Below are 17,919 nucleotides of genomic sequence, written 5' to 3'. Positions count from 1 at the left end.
GGCAAAGGTTTTCTCTCGTCTGGACGTGAAATCTGCCTTCCACCAGGTAGGCTGAACTCCTGTTTTTGATGATTTTTTTTTTTAACTCTCGGTTTGAGTTTATTATTATTATTTAATATTTTCCTTGTTTCGTAAAATGGTCTGGAAGTTCACTGAATTGAATTCAAATAAACAAATTGAAACAATAGATATGCATTGTTTGTTACAGGTGGAAATATCTGAAAAATCACGAGAAATCACGACTTTCATTACTCGCAGAGGGTTATTCCGATACACCCGCCTAATGTTCGGAATCAACTGTGGGCTGGTTCTGGAACAGGTTCTGAGTGGATGCGACGGATGTTTCAACTTCATTGATGATGTCCTGGTGTTTGGATCAGACCAAAAAGAACATGACCTGCGTTTAGAAAACGTACTTCTCAGACTGAAGGAAAGGAACGTGGCACTAAATGAAACCAAGTGCATTTATGGAGTCACCGAGACAGATTTCCTTGGTCATGTTTTGTCAAAGGATGGAATCAAGCCTGGTTTGGATAAGATGGAATCGATCCGAAATTTTCGTGAACCAAGAACTGTTGAAGAGATCAGAAGTTTTCTCGGTCTGGTCAATTACGTAGGGAGATTCATTCCTAATTTGGCCACACTGACCTTTCCATTGCGACGACTTACGATTCTGGGGCAGAAATTTGTCTGGGGCCGTGAGCAACAGTTAGCATTCGATAAATTGAAAGAGAGCATGATGGATTCAAAGACACTAGGTTACTTCAACGATGGTGATCGGACACAACTTGTAGCTGACGCCAGCCCAGTAGGTTTGGGGGCCGTGCTAATCCAAGTGAATGATCAGGGACCCAGAGTAATTGCTTACGCAAGCAAGAGCTTATCCGAGGTAGAAAAACGATACGCTCAAATTGAGAAAGAGGCTCTAGCACTCGTATGGGCAGTGGAGCGGTTCCATTTCTATTTGTACGGCCGAACTTTTGAACTGATTACGGACCATAAGCCCTTAGAGACCATATTTGGCGCTCGGTCCAAACCATGTGCAAGGATTGAACGGTGGGTTGTTCGGCTGCAGGCTTACAAAGCGAAAGTCGTCTACAGGCCTGGAAAATCAAACATTGCTGATCCACTATCAAGATTGGCGATCACATCGAATACAACGGGAGTGACATTTGATGAATGTGTGGAACATTATGTCCACTGGGTAGCTTCTAATGCAATGCCAGTCGCTCTAAAGTTGACAGAAATAGAACAAGCATCAGAGTCTGATAAATCGATCCAATCAGTTCATGTTGCTTTGGACCGAGGAGAGTGGTCGGAAGACTTGTCTTCTTTCAAACTTTTCGCAACGGAACTGTGCTTTGCTGGAAAGATTCTGTTGCGTGGGAATAGAATAGTGATTCCGGAACAGTTAAGGAGGCAGACGTTGGATCTAGCACATGAAGGACATCCGGGAATGACGATCATGAAACAAAGATTGCGAGCGAAGGTGTGGTGGCCGAAATTGGATACAGAAGTCGAACAGTACGTGAAAAATTGTCGAGGATGCATGTTGGTTACAGCACCGTCTGCACCAGAACCGATGAAGCGTCGAGAACTACCATCAGGCCCATGGCAACACTTGGCTGTTGATTTTCTTGGACCACTGCCATCGGGCCACCACTTATTTGTGGTGGTTGATTATTTCAGCCGGTACATAGAGATCGAGATAATGAAGAAGATTGATTCCAAAGAGACCATTCATCGATTAGAACCAATGTTGGCCCGTTTCGGATTGCCATTGTCCATTACAGCTGATAATGGCCCCCAGTTTGCCAGCGAGGAGTTCCGAGTATACTGTGAATCGAACAACATCAAATTGATCAACACTACCCCATACTGGCCGCAACAAAATGGTGAGGTAGAACGACAGAATCGTTCTATCTTGAAAAGGCTGACTATTAGTCAAGTGAATTCTGATTAGTGTTAGCGATTATTGAATCTGAGGCTCCGCGATACTACAGGACCCGTTTTGGTATGGCGGCGAGCTCTATTCTATCCTAGCGTCTTGGGGAGTTCAAAGTACGTACGTTTTCGTGCCACGATGTTTCTTCGAATAAACGCAGTGCCGATATCGCGTCTGATCATCACCTGCTCATCGGCGAAATACGCCTGTGTTTCGGATTCGTCGGCAGGAGGAAGACCAATGGGCGGCCATCAGGAATGCCTTCTTCGCCACCAGCGAGAATAATCTGGATCTGGAAAAACGATGGATCACCGATAAGGAAGGTAGAGGAGCGAAGAAAAGTCAAAGCCGCGACAGATCGAGGGCGAGGGCTGGTAGTCTGATTATTCTATTATCTTAGTAAGGCTGGGTGGTACCGACCTGAAATGGCGAATGGGCTACAGTGATCGTTCGCTAATTGGGGCACGACCTCATCCCAACTAGCGAATGCCGTTCGTTAATTGGGGCGTTTTGACAAGCGTCAATGTTGTTTACTTTTTGCATTGAACAAAGGAAAATTTTACGCGCCAGAAAATATCGATCCCGCCAAACACGCAAACAAAACGTTAACGCGTTTTTGACATCACATTCTGACGTTTAGCTGCTTTTTAATTGGGTTTCGCCCCAATTAGCGAACCATCAACTAAAAAGCGCCCCAACTATTAAAAACCGAACTAGCGAACGTTCACTGTAATGGTTAGGCTGTCTTCTATCCCATAAAACCGTGGCGGGGCTTGTAGCACGCGGTACAATCTTGCCACTCAGTTGCCAGCCGAGCGGGAGTGGGCACATATGCCCTTTCCTGACTAGCGCTGATCTGGCTCTGAACACGAAAGTGTCAACCCTCGCATGGCCTCCTCGCATGCCACAAGGTATGTATAGATAACCATGGGATTGTGAAGGCGACTACACCAGCAGGATTCGACAGCAGCCGCAAGGGGGACCCAACAGACATGAGTAAGATAACCAAAGTAAGCAAAATAACGCAACAAGGAGAATCCTTTCGCTAGGCGCAGTGGCCTCGAGAGGTCGCCTTGAAGGTCGTCGGGAGAAGGCGAAAGAGAAGGCCGTGGAGAGTCAGAGAAGGTACCGGTCGAAGTAACAACGGACGGCCCCACACTGACCAGAGTCATCAATTCGGTGATGATCAACCACGATGAACGGCCAGACGATGAAGGTGATCACGGACTTGTCGGTTTCTGGACAACTGCGTTAACTATAGCAAGGACCTCAAATTTGCTGTACAGGCGCTCTGCCCCCCAGTAGTGGAGGCGAAGCCCGAGTGGAGGACCCTACTAGAGGCCAGTAAGAGTGCGGAGCGAGAAATCCGCAAACTTACGGAGGAACGGAAGCTGGCGGAACGCCAGGTGGAGAAGTTCAAAGAGGAGGCTGAATCGAGGATTCGTCTCCTTGCCGAAGGAAAACGGCTGGCGGACAGCCAGACCGAGGAACTCCGTAGGCGGATGGCTGTGACAGGGGCGATTCCGAAGCTTAGTAAGGTTACGCAGGAGGCGGACCTGAAAGTAGCTACCGAGAAGTCAGCAGCTCCTAAGCGGGAAAGACGGAAGAAGGTCAAGCGGCACCGGGAATGAACCCAGCCACCCTCAGCATGGTCTTGCTTTGTAACCGCGCGGCTAAGGAGGGTCCCATCGGGCCTATGCTAATACGGATATTGTCTAGTGGTTTATGTATCGAATGTTAATCCAAATAATGTGATGTGTACGACATAGTCACTCTATATTTATCAATTTGGGTAAAATCCACGGTATTAGGCAATGCGCGGAATTAAGGCACGTCACGGTAGTTTACATTAGTTTTAATATCTTCATTTTTTTTTAATTGGAATTCTTTCTCATAAAAGTTATTCTCAGTTTATATTTATTAATTTATTCCATAATGTTCCACTCTCTTGCAGTTGCTTACATTCTTGTAGTAATTATTTACACCAGGGATTACACTAAATAAATACTATACACTTAAGCAATTAGCCTTACCTAACAATAGATCATGATGCGATAACAGTTAAAATATTAACCCTTGTACACTAATATCATCTTCCGAATATAATCATCCTAACAAACAAAAGTTTACTAATTTTATATGCTTACCTAATAGAGAGAGAGAAAACGAGAAAAAAAGGAGTGGGAGACAATATCAACTGCCTGCAGTCTTATGCTTCTTCCTGTTAAATTCCCCATAGACAACGCAACAAAACTATATCAAACGATGTGCATTTGCAATACCGTAATGTCCCTAATGCACAAATTCGTTTTGCGTGACAGGCAGATGATAGTTTTGCGGTTCCACAATCACGCTGGTGTACTGTGGACCGCTCCCACCCCCGCCACCGTTATGACTGTGGTGGTGGTGCTGCTGCTGATGGGGATGGTGGTGCTGTTGAGGGACGACATGCTGCTGGTGATGCTGCGAGTGGTGCTGCTGCTGCTGGGAGTGGTGATGCTGTTGGCTTACTTTGAACTCATCCAGGAAGCCATTGTCGTGATGACCATTGTTGTTATTATTATTGTTATTATGACTACTGTTGCTGGCCGCGCCGTTACTGTTGCTTCCATTGTTGTTGTTGGCACTGTGTGGGTGATGCAGATTGTGACTGCTGAGGCCGCCATTCAAATGGCCATTGGCAGAGACAGTGCCGCCATTGCTGCTATTGTTGTTGAAGCAGTTGAGACCGAAATGTTGGTTGATTTCGTCGTACGATGCCGGCTGATGCTGGATTAGCGCCGTGTTGGGGATGTAGGTTGCATTGAGATGTGCCTCCCCATCGGAACTGCTGCAGCTGTTGGAGCTGGCCGAGAAGGGTCGAAGCACATTGGAACCGCCGTCCGTTTGGGGGTCGAATGATTGATAGAAGGCGGGATCGTAGTACGAATCAAGATACTCGCTGGGCGTTCCCTGGGACATGGATTGGTTGGAGTCCATCATAAAGCTGGCCTGGCCATTGTATTGATGTTCAAACTCTTGACTGGACGGGTGGTTTCCGTGCTGAGTCGGGTGTAGCGGGTTCATTTGGTTGAGGCTGTTATCATCATCGAATTGATGCAGTTGGAGATAATTGTTCATTTCCTTCACCAGCAGAGGGTTGTGGGGCTGCAGGATAGGCGCTTGCTGCTGTTGGTGGTGCTGGGAGGGTGACTGTTGCGTAGACTGATGCAACTGCATCGGGACGTGATGGGGCGGTGAGATGGGAGTGGCGACGCTCGCTGGGGTGGCCAATGGGGTTTTTATTTCTGGCTTGGGAATCATTGGTCCTTGAATTTCATTCAGAAGCAGGTCATGTGCTTCTTGTTTGCTGTGGGGAGATGTAGAATGAAACGTTAGTCTTATTTATAAAAAGGCTAAATATTCTGAAATTGGAAAGGATTGTAAATCATAAATAATCAAAATACGTAGGTATTTCAAGCCGAGCAGAAGCGACGACCTCGATAATAGTTGCATGGCATACGAGGTAAAATACCAAAAATTAATATGCAAAATTCTATGGGCATAACATGCTTAGGTATTTTAATACCAAACGAATAATAATTTGTTATGCGATTGATATTCTGCCTGTAATCGCATATTTGTTCCATATGAATAGGAAATCCAGCAAAGATGGGACAAATATGCGGTTACAGGCGAGAGAAGGGGTCGAAATGCTTATTTTTGTGTTACGTAATTAATGGATCTTCCCTATTTGGTTGATATACAAGTTGTGCCGAATCCGGCGTATAGATGTGACAATCGAAAAAGGCTGTACATAACATGGATTTCTGGATAAACTAACATGATTAATCAAGGCGTCCATGGATCGGTTGAATTTAGTAACCTACTAGCTTTATGTACCCGGCCTTGCTCGGAATTGCCAGTTTGATTCGCAGTTTTTTTTTTCACAATCGGAAAATGAATAAACCAATTGGTCAACAGGATAATTGCGTTATCTTATCGATACTTCATCATTTGATCAAAAGAAGGCAGATTTCATTTGAAAACATTGACTGATTTTGGAAAAGGAGCGAATCCATAATCGCCATATTCCTGGCAAACGTCTATTTCTAAAGAAGGACAAACATCCACCTATGCCTTATTCCGAGCAAACGTCTATTGTTAAAGAAGGGAGCACATTCACCATCCAGAAGGAAACACATTAATCATTGCTTTTTACGTTGGGCAAACCATGATTTCGATAAATGGTTGAATTGATCGATAACTAAACAATACAATCCTGGGTTCCGAAGTTAGGCTGGAGCAAACACACAAACATACAAACATTGAGTTTATATATCTCGGCAACTTATTCAAAACGACGTATGTGATTTTGTAAACAAAGATGCATACGTCGATTTGTCAAATATGATGACACTCCCACGCAAACCAATACAACGAACATGTAGCCGAAACCTCCCCTACCTGTATGTGGCGATAGTTTGCGTGGGAGTGCTATCAGATTGCAGAAATCAACGTTTAAATTTTTGTTTACAAAATCACATACGTCACATACGTTGAATAAGTATCCGAGATATATAGATAGCTAATAGCTATATGTATCCGGCTTTGCTAGGGACTGAAAAGTAAATTATAGAATTAAAATGTCCAATGCTGTAGCACGAAACCCACAGAGGTAGATCTACCGCTCATAGAATTGAACCTTTGTATCAATATATTTTTATATCTTTGTTTGGCCCTACCTTTTCAATAAACATCTTCCAAAAATAGAGAATAAGTGTACCAAATCTGGTTGGAATTTATCCTGGGAGTTACACTGAATTGCTCATTTTTAAAGACAACCCTTCCCCCATAACTTTCCCTTTTCCAAAATGACCCTCCCACCTTCTTTGTTATCTTCTCCTTAGAATAGAAAATGTGTGCACCAAATTTGGCTGAAATTGGTCCTGGGAGTTGGGTGTTACACTGAATTGCTCTTTTCTAAAGACAACCCTTCCCCTTACCCTCCCCTTTTCCCAATGATCATCCCACCCTTTGTTATTTTCTCCTTAGGATAGAGAATGTGTGTACCAAATTTGGATGAAAGCGGTCCAGGGGTTCAAAAGAAACACTGAATTGCCTGTTTTCTGAACAATACCCTCCCCCAGACCCCTCCCTCTTTCCCAAATTACACTTCCATGTGATCGACTTCTCTTAGTGAATACGTGTACAATATTTGGTTGATATGGGTACTGGAAGTTGGGAGTAACACTGAATTGCTCGTTTTATAAAGACAACCCTCCCCCATACCCTCCCTCTTTTACAATGACCGCCCCACCCCCATTTGTTATCTTTTCTTTAGGGTAGAGAATGTGTATCAAATTTGGTTGAAATCGGTGCAGGGGTTCAGAATTTACTCTAAATTACCCGTTTTCTGAACAATACCCTCCCTCCAGACCCTCCCCTTTCCCAAAATCTCTCATATGATTGTTTCCTTATAGTGAATATGTGTACAAAATTTGGTTGAAATCGGTCCTGGGAGATGAAAGTTACACATAATTGTTCGTTTTCTAAACAAAACCCTCCCCTTTCCTAAATGACCCTCCCACCCCTTTGTTAACTTCCCTGAGGATAGAGAACGTGTGTACCAAATTTGGGTGGATTCGGCCTAGTGGTTCAGAAGTAGTTAGCGAACATACATACATAGATTGGTTTTATATATATAGATTGATTGATAACTAATAACCCATTATTTGACTCGATCCTCGTCGCTTCTACGTTGCGTTGTGAACACCACAGAAAAAATCACGACAATATTTATTTTCTTAATTATGTCAATAAATTAATACTCACCTTAGTACGTAGTTCACGCTGACGATGCAATGTGGCCGAGACGATCTCGTGTTGTGCACTACGGTGGCATACGACTGCACCCACGTCCACCCGCCGCCTTTCGTTAGAAATCGATAGTACTTCGTCGTCACTTGTCCTTTGTACATCACTTCGCGTCGTGTACGGTGTACGAGAGCACACGACATGGAAGAGAACGAAAGAGAAACGAGAAAAAGACAAACTCACTCAAATGTAATTCGATCCGCCCCTTATTTTATCGCTCATTAGCCCGCTTCGCTCTCCATCGGAGTGCGCGCTTGTTTATTGGCAAAGAGTAAACAGGGAAGCTACTTACGTATTTGGTGGGAATATCGCATGTGCAGGATATCGGACGCATGAATATACTGGTACAGTGTTTTCTCAATCAGATCCTGCGGCTCGTATCCAGTCAGCTGGGCCACTCTGTGAAGGGCGGAAAAGCGGGGGTTAAACAAAAGGTACATTGTTGTAGTAAACGGAACAAGCCGGACAAATATAACGGGAATCCGGACGGGGCACGATCCATAGCACGACGCGACGGAAAAAGCGGAAAGGTAGCGGCGGCAAATTCAAACAAACAAGATTTGACACGTCCCGCGGATTTGATTTGGCAAACAATTGAAGACGACGACGACGCCACCGCCGGATGGACGTCTGTGTATTCGATAAATACACTTGCCGTCGCCTCCGCCATCCGATCCGGCGTGCAGTGGCGAGTCTTTGAGCAGAAGCAGGTAAAATTAAACCAAAATTGAACAACTTATATATTATTCTAAATTAGGATAAAGAGAGCCCCGCACAATGAACGTGGGAAATTTTGAGGTTGGAAATTTTCTCAACTTCCCTGGGCATAAAAGTATCAAATGTTAACAAAGCTGCGAGGTGGCAATGTCCCAGAGGGGGATGTAATGGAGATTAGGAAGAAGAAGAAGTGACAAAAGAAATCGATCTCTGTTATATGTCTGCCTGTTGATGGCTATAAGCTTTTCGGAGATTTTCAACCCTAAGCCTCCGTGATCTTTTTTCCAGACTAGTTACATTATGCATCGTACACACCAGTCAAGCAGTTTGACGAACATTGACTCCGCCCCCAAGAAAACGCTTCGGTTGCTGCTTTGTTTTAATGGAACGTACACACGGTCAAGCAGTTCGACCAACATTGACTCCACCTCTCGTTTATTCAAACATCCATCAAGTTTTACCAACAGCGACACGAACAATCAATTTATTCGACCAACAATATCACACACGAACGACCGAAGCACCAACTCGAGCACCAACCATCAACAAATATATGGGGGTTTGTGCAACTTCACTACAAATGCTCAAACATGTTCGGCGAACCTTGACTCCACCCCCGACAACTCAAACCAAAATCAAACCGTTTTAATTTTTCCCAACCGAGCCGCCAACTGTCAAATGGTTGTTCGAACAACTTCACACACGTTCCAACAAAGCAGCAACCGAAGCGTTTTCTTGGGGGTGGAGTCAATGTTCGTCGAACTGCTTGACTGGTGTGTACGTAGCATAACGTGTGTGAAGTTGTTCGAACAACCATTTGACAGTTGGCGGCTCGGTTGGAAAAAATTAAAACGGTTTGATTTTGGTTTAAGTTGTCGGGGGTGGAGTCAAGGTTCGCCGAACATGTTTGAGCATTTGTAGTGAAGTTGCACAAACCCCCATATATTTTTTGATGGTTGGTGCTCAAGTTGGCCCTTCGGTCGGTCGTGTGTGATATTGTTGGTCAAATGAATTGATTGTTCGTGCCACTGTTGGTAAAAACTGGTGCATGTTTGAATGGAGTCAATGTTGATCAAACTGCTTGACCGTGTGTACGTTCCATTATAGAAACTAGGATATATGGCTCAAACCTTAGCCTATTATGCTGCGGTTAAGCATATTTATTGTTGTACATCAGCATATATTGGAGCTCTAACCAACATTATGCCATCAGGCGACTTGCCTACTTTTGGTTGTTGCGCCAAGTACCTAGTTATAAACAACGATAAGTCGACATTGTTGTTTCAAAAGGGCGAAAGTCGCAAACGTAAACATTGACTTATTCTGCTGATTTCAGGAAGATTAGAGACTTCTGGCGGTATTTTCCACTTCCGCTCGAAAGAAGGCGCGGAGCGCCACCAGTTCCAAGTGGTTGTTATCTGGGAGAGGTCCTAGTTGTTGAGGAATTTGCAGGAAAAGGCATTGTTTACGTTTGCGACATTGGCCCTTATGAAACAACCGTGTCGAATTGCCCACAATTTCTTATTTAAGCCACCAATATGAGCCACCAAGTGGCTGCTGATTTCGAACATACGAAATATAAAGACGGATTCTTGTTTCGTAGGTTCCATTTTTACTTACGTTGAACCTTTGAACAAAGGCAGCATGCAAACAAAAGCAGAAAATCAAAACACCTGTTCTCGTGGAGCGATGCTTCCGAGAGATTTTTTTTCCCAAAACGTAAACAATGCGTTAGGTGGGAATGCCACAAAAACGCACAAACGGAAAAATTCAATTGTAAACCTTATTCTAGGCAATAACTTGCTTATTATATAGCATAAACAGCTAGAACTCTGCTTCCTATCTGATATTATTACGTCAAGATACATAATTATAATGATTGAATGTTTATTTTCGACGCAGCGTACATTGAAGTTTTTAGTTGAGTAAGTCAGGCTGATACCACAAGACTTCTCTTCATATCGATCTGCTGTTGTGAATCCACTCAAAACTCTCACGTGTTGTAATCTCCCGAGTAAAAAAAAAACGTTTATCCCATACCATATTCCAGATGAAATACTTTTTGCAAGCGCATTGTCTGAACTATGATGAATGAATTAGAAACAATGCACATGGAATAATCTTTAAAGTTCTTCGAAGAAGAAGCGATCTTTATCCATTATATCGTCGGATTATTATATGAGCGAATGTCAATATAATCGAATTATTTTCGTCGGGTGCTCGTTAGGAATGTTTTGATTTTCGATTCTCACCTGATGCTATGAATTAAAATCACATGCCGCTATTTGGGGGTGCCCCAATATAATCTATGTTCAGGGCCGGATTTAGCCGGAAGGGGGCCCCGGGGCCAACAGCTTGAGGGGGGCCCGAAATGTACAAAAAAAAGTTAGTTTTGATACATTAGAAATGTGGGGGCCCGCCCAGTAAACCACATATCGTATAACAAACAGCAAATAAAGTCGCATTTGCGTCCATAAAAAATCTGAATCGCATTGTATATCAAACTTTGCCAGATTATTGTCAAAGGATGTTGTATTGAATGCATCGTATACGATAATTTTTACCGTAGTGAAAATCAATCGTAATTGTGTGAATAAAAACTCGTAATGACTTATACTCCTTGCAATATCCTATATGAGTGCGAATGAATGCCTATGTGAATCGTAATACAATCGAAACCACTTCAGTCCAAACGGCTTGTTGAAGTTTCAAGCAGTTGTAAAGATATAAATTATGTAGTTTATGTTGGACAAAAATCCGAATCAGTTCAAGATTTGCAGTATGGTGCAGTGGTAGAGTATCCGCCTGCAAATCCAAAGATCGCATGTTCGAGACTTGGTGCTGGTAAGATTTTTTTTTATTTTTCATATTTTTATGTAAAATCGTAATATTGTTCTCAAGATGTCGGAAAAAATCGTATAATAAAACTCGTTTGTACCTATATCGCCTCCACTTTGGTACGTATATAGCCAATCTGTGCATTATATACGATTAAGTTGGTTCTTATATAATAACCTATATCAAGAGATATAGGTACCAAAATGTTGACTGATCGGGGCCACATCCCCCCCCCCCTAAATCCGGTCCTGTACGCTGATTGTACTTTTCGGCTCTACAACGAGGGCGTGAAAGTGATGCCAGCTAACAAGGATAAGCGTCAATCCGTCGTGGAGTTCCTCGAGGTCCATACGTATGAGTACTACATGTATGAGCAGAGCTTTGAATATTCGATAATTTTTTATGAAGTCCATCGGCCTTCTTCGTCGCTTCACTTCTTAACATATTCATATTCGGCTCTGCACCGTCAATTTTCAGAATGAATCTGGGTCAGTGAGTATTTATTTTAATATCACAAATTATTAAATAATCGTAAAATTGAACATATGTTTAATGATTTAAATAAATACACGCATAGATCCAATCTCGACGTTCAATTGAGGGGCATTTTTAGCGCCAAATGTCAATACAATCAAGGCTAATTTTGTTTTTTTCGCCCGTAGTTACCATACTCAGTGGTAATCAATTGAATGAATTTATGAAGAAGTAAGCTGAGTAAGTCATTATATGTTTTGAATAATCAAAACACGAATGTCAAAAGTCGGAGTGAATGTGCTTCATGAAAGTGAATATTTTATGCTCTGCGTATGAGTACTACACATATGACCACCCCGGCACGAAGCCACTTAAGGGCCGATGTCCACGTAGCGGTTTTGAACTTGCGTGCACGCAGCGTCCACGCAATTGCGGTAGGAAGTACCCAACATCAAATAGAATCATGCACACGCACTTGCGTTAACGCGGCGTCGACGCGCGTCTCATCTGCGGCGAGACCTACCGCAAAGTCACCGCAATTCCCCACAGGAACGCAGCGTGCACGCGAGTATTTTTTTACATTTCTCTATTCTCTTTCCTTCCAACAAGATTTCTAATGGGAAAATTTGCAGAAAGAATCTGTCAGAGCTAAATCAAAACAAACAAAAATACTTCTAAAATCAGTTCATTTTGGTTTCAAAAATTAGTTTGCAAATAACAAAAACTTTCAATTCTAACTTCTTTAAATGATAGTACTAGTACGTTCGGAGCGGCAAGTGTTTCTTTCGTTCCTATGTTAATACCAGTCGTGATCAAAACACCTTTGGAAAGAACTGACAAGCAACCATCCCAGGCTGGCGGATAGAGTTAAAGTCAACGAAAATATGTGCCCGATAGTGTAGTGACGTTGCTTGTACCAACTTTATCAGAATAAATTGATTTCCGAACAGACGGTGATGTGACAGTTTTGGACTGAATGACGGAGCAAAATTCAACCAACAAAGTGCATTCCGCGGGACCCTGTATGCACCAAGGCAGGCGATACCAGTTCCGTAATGGGAAAAATTATTAAATGTAAGTTTGTTACCGATGTTCCTATATCTTAGCTTTTCTAAGTTTCTATTGCTGATAGGGTAAATCACTACTTGGGCCTATGGACCGGTTCCCGGCTCACTGCACAGAAAACTAATGATTTATACTGTTTGAAAGCCGTAGGTTCATGATTGATAATTTTTAAAAAGTCTCCCATTTATTTTTCACAATACTCAATATTTTTCAACCACTTGTTTTACTCCTAATTGATCCAATTGTAGAAAATAAAAATGTAGATTTCAAAATTTCGCTCTCCGATGCCACACCACTGAGCCGGAGTGATTCTTTCCACTTTTACAAAACGGTATCATCAAATAAACACCTACCTGAAAATCGTCACAGTGCTCGATACAACCATTGCTTGAAGCTGTTAATCACCACACCGTAACTCTAAACACACGCGTTTCAATTCTTCCTAATTTTTCGTTTCACTAGAACTTATTTAAACACATTAGAATACATTTTAAAATGTATCCTCAAACCGAACAAAAAATCACCTCGGCCCAAAAAGTTCTTGCCGCACCGTGCTGCCAAAAGGCCAGGAATATGAAAATGATCCTTCATTGTTAATAGGAAAACAGTCTAATACGATGACGCTATCATGTTATTTATAATTCTCTCGATTTCAAAAGGTGAAAAAAATATTGTTTTTAAGTATTTAGAAGAAATTTGGATGAGTAAATATATCTTCTCAACCAAATAAAAATGATTATGAATAATACCATCTGGCATCTTGTTGTCGTGGAACGTGCATTTTTGTTTACGTCGCATTTTCTACCGTCCCGAGAGAGAAAGAGAGTAATAAGTTGAGAGATTGAGCGAAATTTAGCTTAGGCCGGGAACTGGTTTGGAAGTGGGCCGGAAATTAAATCGCTATGACTGAAATGAGTGCTGCACCTCGTTAATTAAAATCAAATAAAAGCTTTATTGAACGATATTTAGCACGGATAGCTATTTTTTTAATCAGAAGTGAACCTCAATGCAGTATTATACAGCCAACAAAATTCAGGAAAAGTTGCTTCCTATCATAAATATCAATTAAATAATGCAGTCGTATGCAAGTTAGGCCGGGAATGGGGTAAGAAACCCTATATGTACATGTTTTTAGGAATGTGAACGGAAGGATGTCGTCAAATAATGTGGATTGCAATTGCAAAAAATAAACGAGACCAGATGATGAGATGATAGCGAATCACAGTAGGACTCCGGGATCAGTGCGATTCTTCTAGTGTTGTGGGCAACGCGATGTTGCAGTGGAGTGAAAATTTATATTGAGTACCTAATTTGTAGGAGCGGCTGGAGTATCTGACCAAAATGTTTAATGACTTTTTATTCCGGAACAAAATGATTCGTCCCTATTTAGCCGATAAATGGAACTAATAAAAAATTGTACCCCAAACGCAAAAGATGATCGATTCAAGACAAGAACAATTAAATGCCTGGATCCACTATAATTCAAGATTAATCTCGCCCTATGATGTAATAAATTTAAGTTGGAAATAAAGAATAAAGAACATTATGAAATCGTAACAATATTTATTAATTATGAATATAGAAAATATATTGGGATTAAGTAAAGGAATGCCAAATTTCTGCCTCTCTGTATTGAAAACGAGTTTTTGAACAATCGGATTGTGTGGCCCGATTTCAATTTCACAAGTCTACAATTAATTTCGAAAGTTTAAACTTTTCATTTTAGAAGTACATAATGGGTGACTTCTAAAGGATCGAAGTGTGCCGTGCACGCGAGCGGACGCGATTTTTTTCCTATGTGCAGTTTTGCCATCTTTTTGTTTCCTCTGATAATCGGCCGATTGTAAATAATGATGAAACGAGAAAAAAAAATTTGTGAAGTGATAATAGTATGAAATATCAATCAATTGGAGACCCTTTCGAAGACATTATCAAGTGGTACGGCTGGTACAACTGTGGTGACAGTAATTTGGAACTCACATCTTTGAGGATTACTGGCTGGCCGTGGAAGCCAATGTTGGTGAGATAAAGTCAATGAATGATTACGTCTTTTTTCGATGCGGATTGGGGGTATTTCCATACAGTGAACACAAGAGAGTAAAGAAGAAGTTAGCCTAAATCGTTTGTAAGATTTTCCATCAATCGGTTGGAAATCCTTCTGATAATAAGTATCAGTTACACTACCTTTTATATATTATCAATTAAATGTTTAAAATGTTTCTAAAATATTTGTAGACAAATTTAATTTCTGGCAGGGTAATAAATCTTATCAATATTATTTCTTGTATGGTAGTTCGAAAATTTGACAATTGACCTTGAATCGCCATGTTTATTGCGACTGACACTATTATTTTGCCTACCAAAAAAAAAACAATCGAGAAAAAAAAATATTGCGCGGCCGGTAATAAAGATCAGTTCAGTGTGTGTTTTCTCTTGTTTCGGACAGCAGAACGATCGCGCGATCTGCCGAAATATTGTGTTCTGCATTGCGCGGCCTGTAATTGTACATAAAAAGTGTTTCAGACACGTGCATGTTTGTGCAAGCATAGAGTGATCGATTATAAGCAAGGACAATGCCCTTGCCAATAATTTAAGACTATGTGAATGCACAAACATCCTGACCAACCATTTCTTCAATTTTCTTTAAAATTCTTCATATAGATCGTTAAAGGTTTTCATATCAACCGTCGATAGCGATCGATGCCATTTTATGAAGAATTTTAAATTAATCAAAAGTTAAAACACGGAAAATTTTTATCGATCTTTTCCAAAATATCGATATCAATTGATACCAACAAAAAGTTATTTATTTTTACAGTTCTACATTATCGACCTGTCAAAATTTCCAACAAAAACAAAAAAAAATGTTCTTCCGAGGTTTGCTTTCACATATTTTTGTTTATTTATTTGCTTAATCGGGAATCGAACCTGAAGGAGTGATGATGTTATAAATTTCCCCAGAGAACTTAACCACTAGCCCACAATGAAATGATGATTGTAAGCAGCTAAGTTGCATCAACATGCTAAGACTTGAAATTTTCATTCGCATATTACTTGCATATAGGGGGATTATTTCCCACTTAACACCATTCTCACATTCATGTTACTTCAATGCGTACATAAAATGACAGCTGCTGTTAATTGGTTCGTAAATTGGAACTATATTACGGCTTTTAGAATTGAAATCCGAGTTTCGTTTCATTCAACATCCGTTCATTTTTAGAAAATTTCTAAATCATAATTTTTGAGATGTAAACAAACCGCAAAATATCCATCGGTGTTTTGGTATCCAACGATATGAATCGATGGACTAAAACGTAATGCAGCGATGTTCGACAGTAAAATTCGTTGTCAAAATATATCATAAAGTTGAGATCGTACTTTATCAGAAATCTGATAACGTTTCATGAATATTCATATCGTTATTGTGATTAATTTGATGGTAAAGATGTAGCGATGTTCATCTTTCAAATACTTTGTCAAAGTATATCATTGCGTTGATATCATACTTTATATGAACTATGATAACGATTCATTAAGATTTGTATCATTTTTGTGAATAATGTAGTGTAAAGAAATACCAGCAAAATTATTTAATTTTAGATAAATAACTTCGAAGAAGTTTGACGAATGGTTGGCCGGGATGTTCAGCGTCAGGATAAATTGGAATAAATGGTAAGCCGATCTACATAACCTGTATAACAATAATAATATTTTTACCACTATATACGTGCCAGAATCAAACGGATTTAGTTTTGATTCAGGAAGTTTGAATACACTTCAGATATCTCTATGATATGTGGGTGTACTCATGCGGGGCTTATTGTAAACGACTATAGCTTCGGAATGCTCGCGTTCTTGAAATGGGCTATAGGAGTTGCAATAGAGCTATCACCTTCTAGCTCCCGGATCTAAGATTCTTGCAATTATATAAATAAAATGGTTGCACGAATATTCTATCCATAATGCCACTGCCAGACAGTGGGGGTTAGATTGTAATAACACACACACACACACATAATGGGTGACTTCTAAATCGACAGTGATTAATCTTTCTACCCTCTACTAAATAGCATCACTGGAACTTTTTATTTTGGGATAATACTAACTACTAAGTTACTTTCTCTAGTCTGCCACCATATAGATATGTTAAAGCTCATGACATGTTTTCAATAGCACTACCCATTGACGATGAGCTTCATACAAATCAAAATCAAACTTTTATATTTGTAATACTTTAAATATTGCACAAATCGAGTTATCAATCCACATAAAGACATCAATTTATGTGGACTGATAACTCGATTCATATTGGAAAAGAAAGGAAAATGACAGACTGACAACAGCTGGCAGTCGGATGACATTTGGCGTGACAGATAGGTTTGACGGTTGAAGTTTTGCCGCAAATTACCGCTTGTCGTGTGCATTCCCAGCCTGATTCAACGCCGAGTAACGCTGCGTCAACGCAGCTCGAAAAACCGCTACGTGGACATCGGCCCTAAGGCTTTGCTGCGAGGGCTCCACGACATGAAGGAAGAAGATCTCATTGCGGAACGAGCTGCGGCTTGAAGCCAGCGGCCGTGCACAAACTCGCTCGTCACGACAAGACGAGGAGATATCGTAACCAGATTAACCTGGTTCACCTGGATGGAGGTGGCTGATCCCAAGTGCGCCAACTGCGGTGACAAACATATCGGGCTACAACCAAGGACTTCCAAAGGGGGTGGCGTTTTTGGAAATCCGGCTTCCACCAGGACCTTGCCGAAGAAGAATCGTGTTCCTCTTAACGAGGTGAACTTTCGAGGTAGTAGGCCGGCTCGGCATGCTTTTGCAGAAATCTTCTTTGGTCGCTCGCTGCCCAATGCTGTTGCAGATGGACTCACCTCGATCAGACGGCTATTCGAACTATTCCCAATGTGAATAACCAGGATGTGCTCCTTTCCAACAGCTGTGCCTCTTCTCGTGTGGTCCACATTCGCGAAGCCTGGCAAGGACAATTGTTCGTTCTCGATTCTCTTCAGATA

At 41.4% G+C, this 17,919-nt stretch overlaps 1 protein-coding gene and 1 long non-coding RNA gene across 6 annotated transcripts in view; one reads left to right on the top strand and one right to left on the bottom strand.

Moving 5' to 3' along the window:
* Positions 1-3,881: 3,881 nt before the first annotated feature.
* The window catches only part of LOC134206234 (protein single-minded), a 131,795-nt gene continuing 117,757 nt past the window's right edge, over positions 3,882-17,919 (bottom strand). For all 5 annotated transcript variants that reach the window (XM_062681925.1, XM_062681924.1, XM_062681926.1 and 2 more), the window contains 3 exons: positions 8,094-8,200; positions 7,760-7,907; positions 3,882-5,294 (listed from right to left, as the gene is read on the bottom strand). In XM_062681925.1, coding sequence (XP_062537909.1) covers positions 4,238-5,294; positions 7,760-7,907; positions 8,094-8,200 — 1,312 coding nt within the window. In that variant the 3' untranslated portion in view covers positions 3,882-4,237. The remainder of the gene's footprint in view (positions 5,295-7,759; positions 7,908-8,093; positions 8,201-17,919) is intronic.
* On the top strand, positions 12,098-14,449 carry LOC134212188 (uncharacterized). The gene is made up of 2 exons (XR_009979212.1): positions 12,098-12,904; positions 14,031-14,449. It is a non-coding gene; the product is annotated as an uncharacterized LOC134212188 (long non-coding RNA).

This window comes from Armigeres subalbatus, chromosome 1 (genome assembly GCF_024139115.2).
Source record: "Armigeres subalbatus isolate Guangzhou_Male chromosome 1, GZ_Asu_2, whole genome shotgun sequence".
Lineage (NCBI taxonomy): Eukaryota > Metazoa > Arthropoda > Insecta > Diptera > Culicidae > Armigeres > Armigeres subalbatus.
Note: the sequence above shows the minus strand (reverse complement) of the source record. Positions and strands in the feature narration are given on the sequence as shown.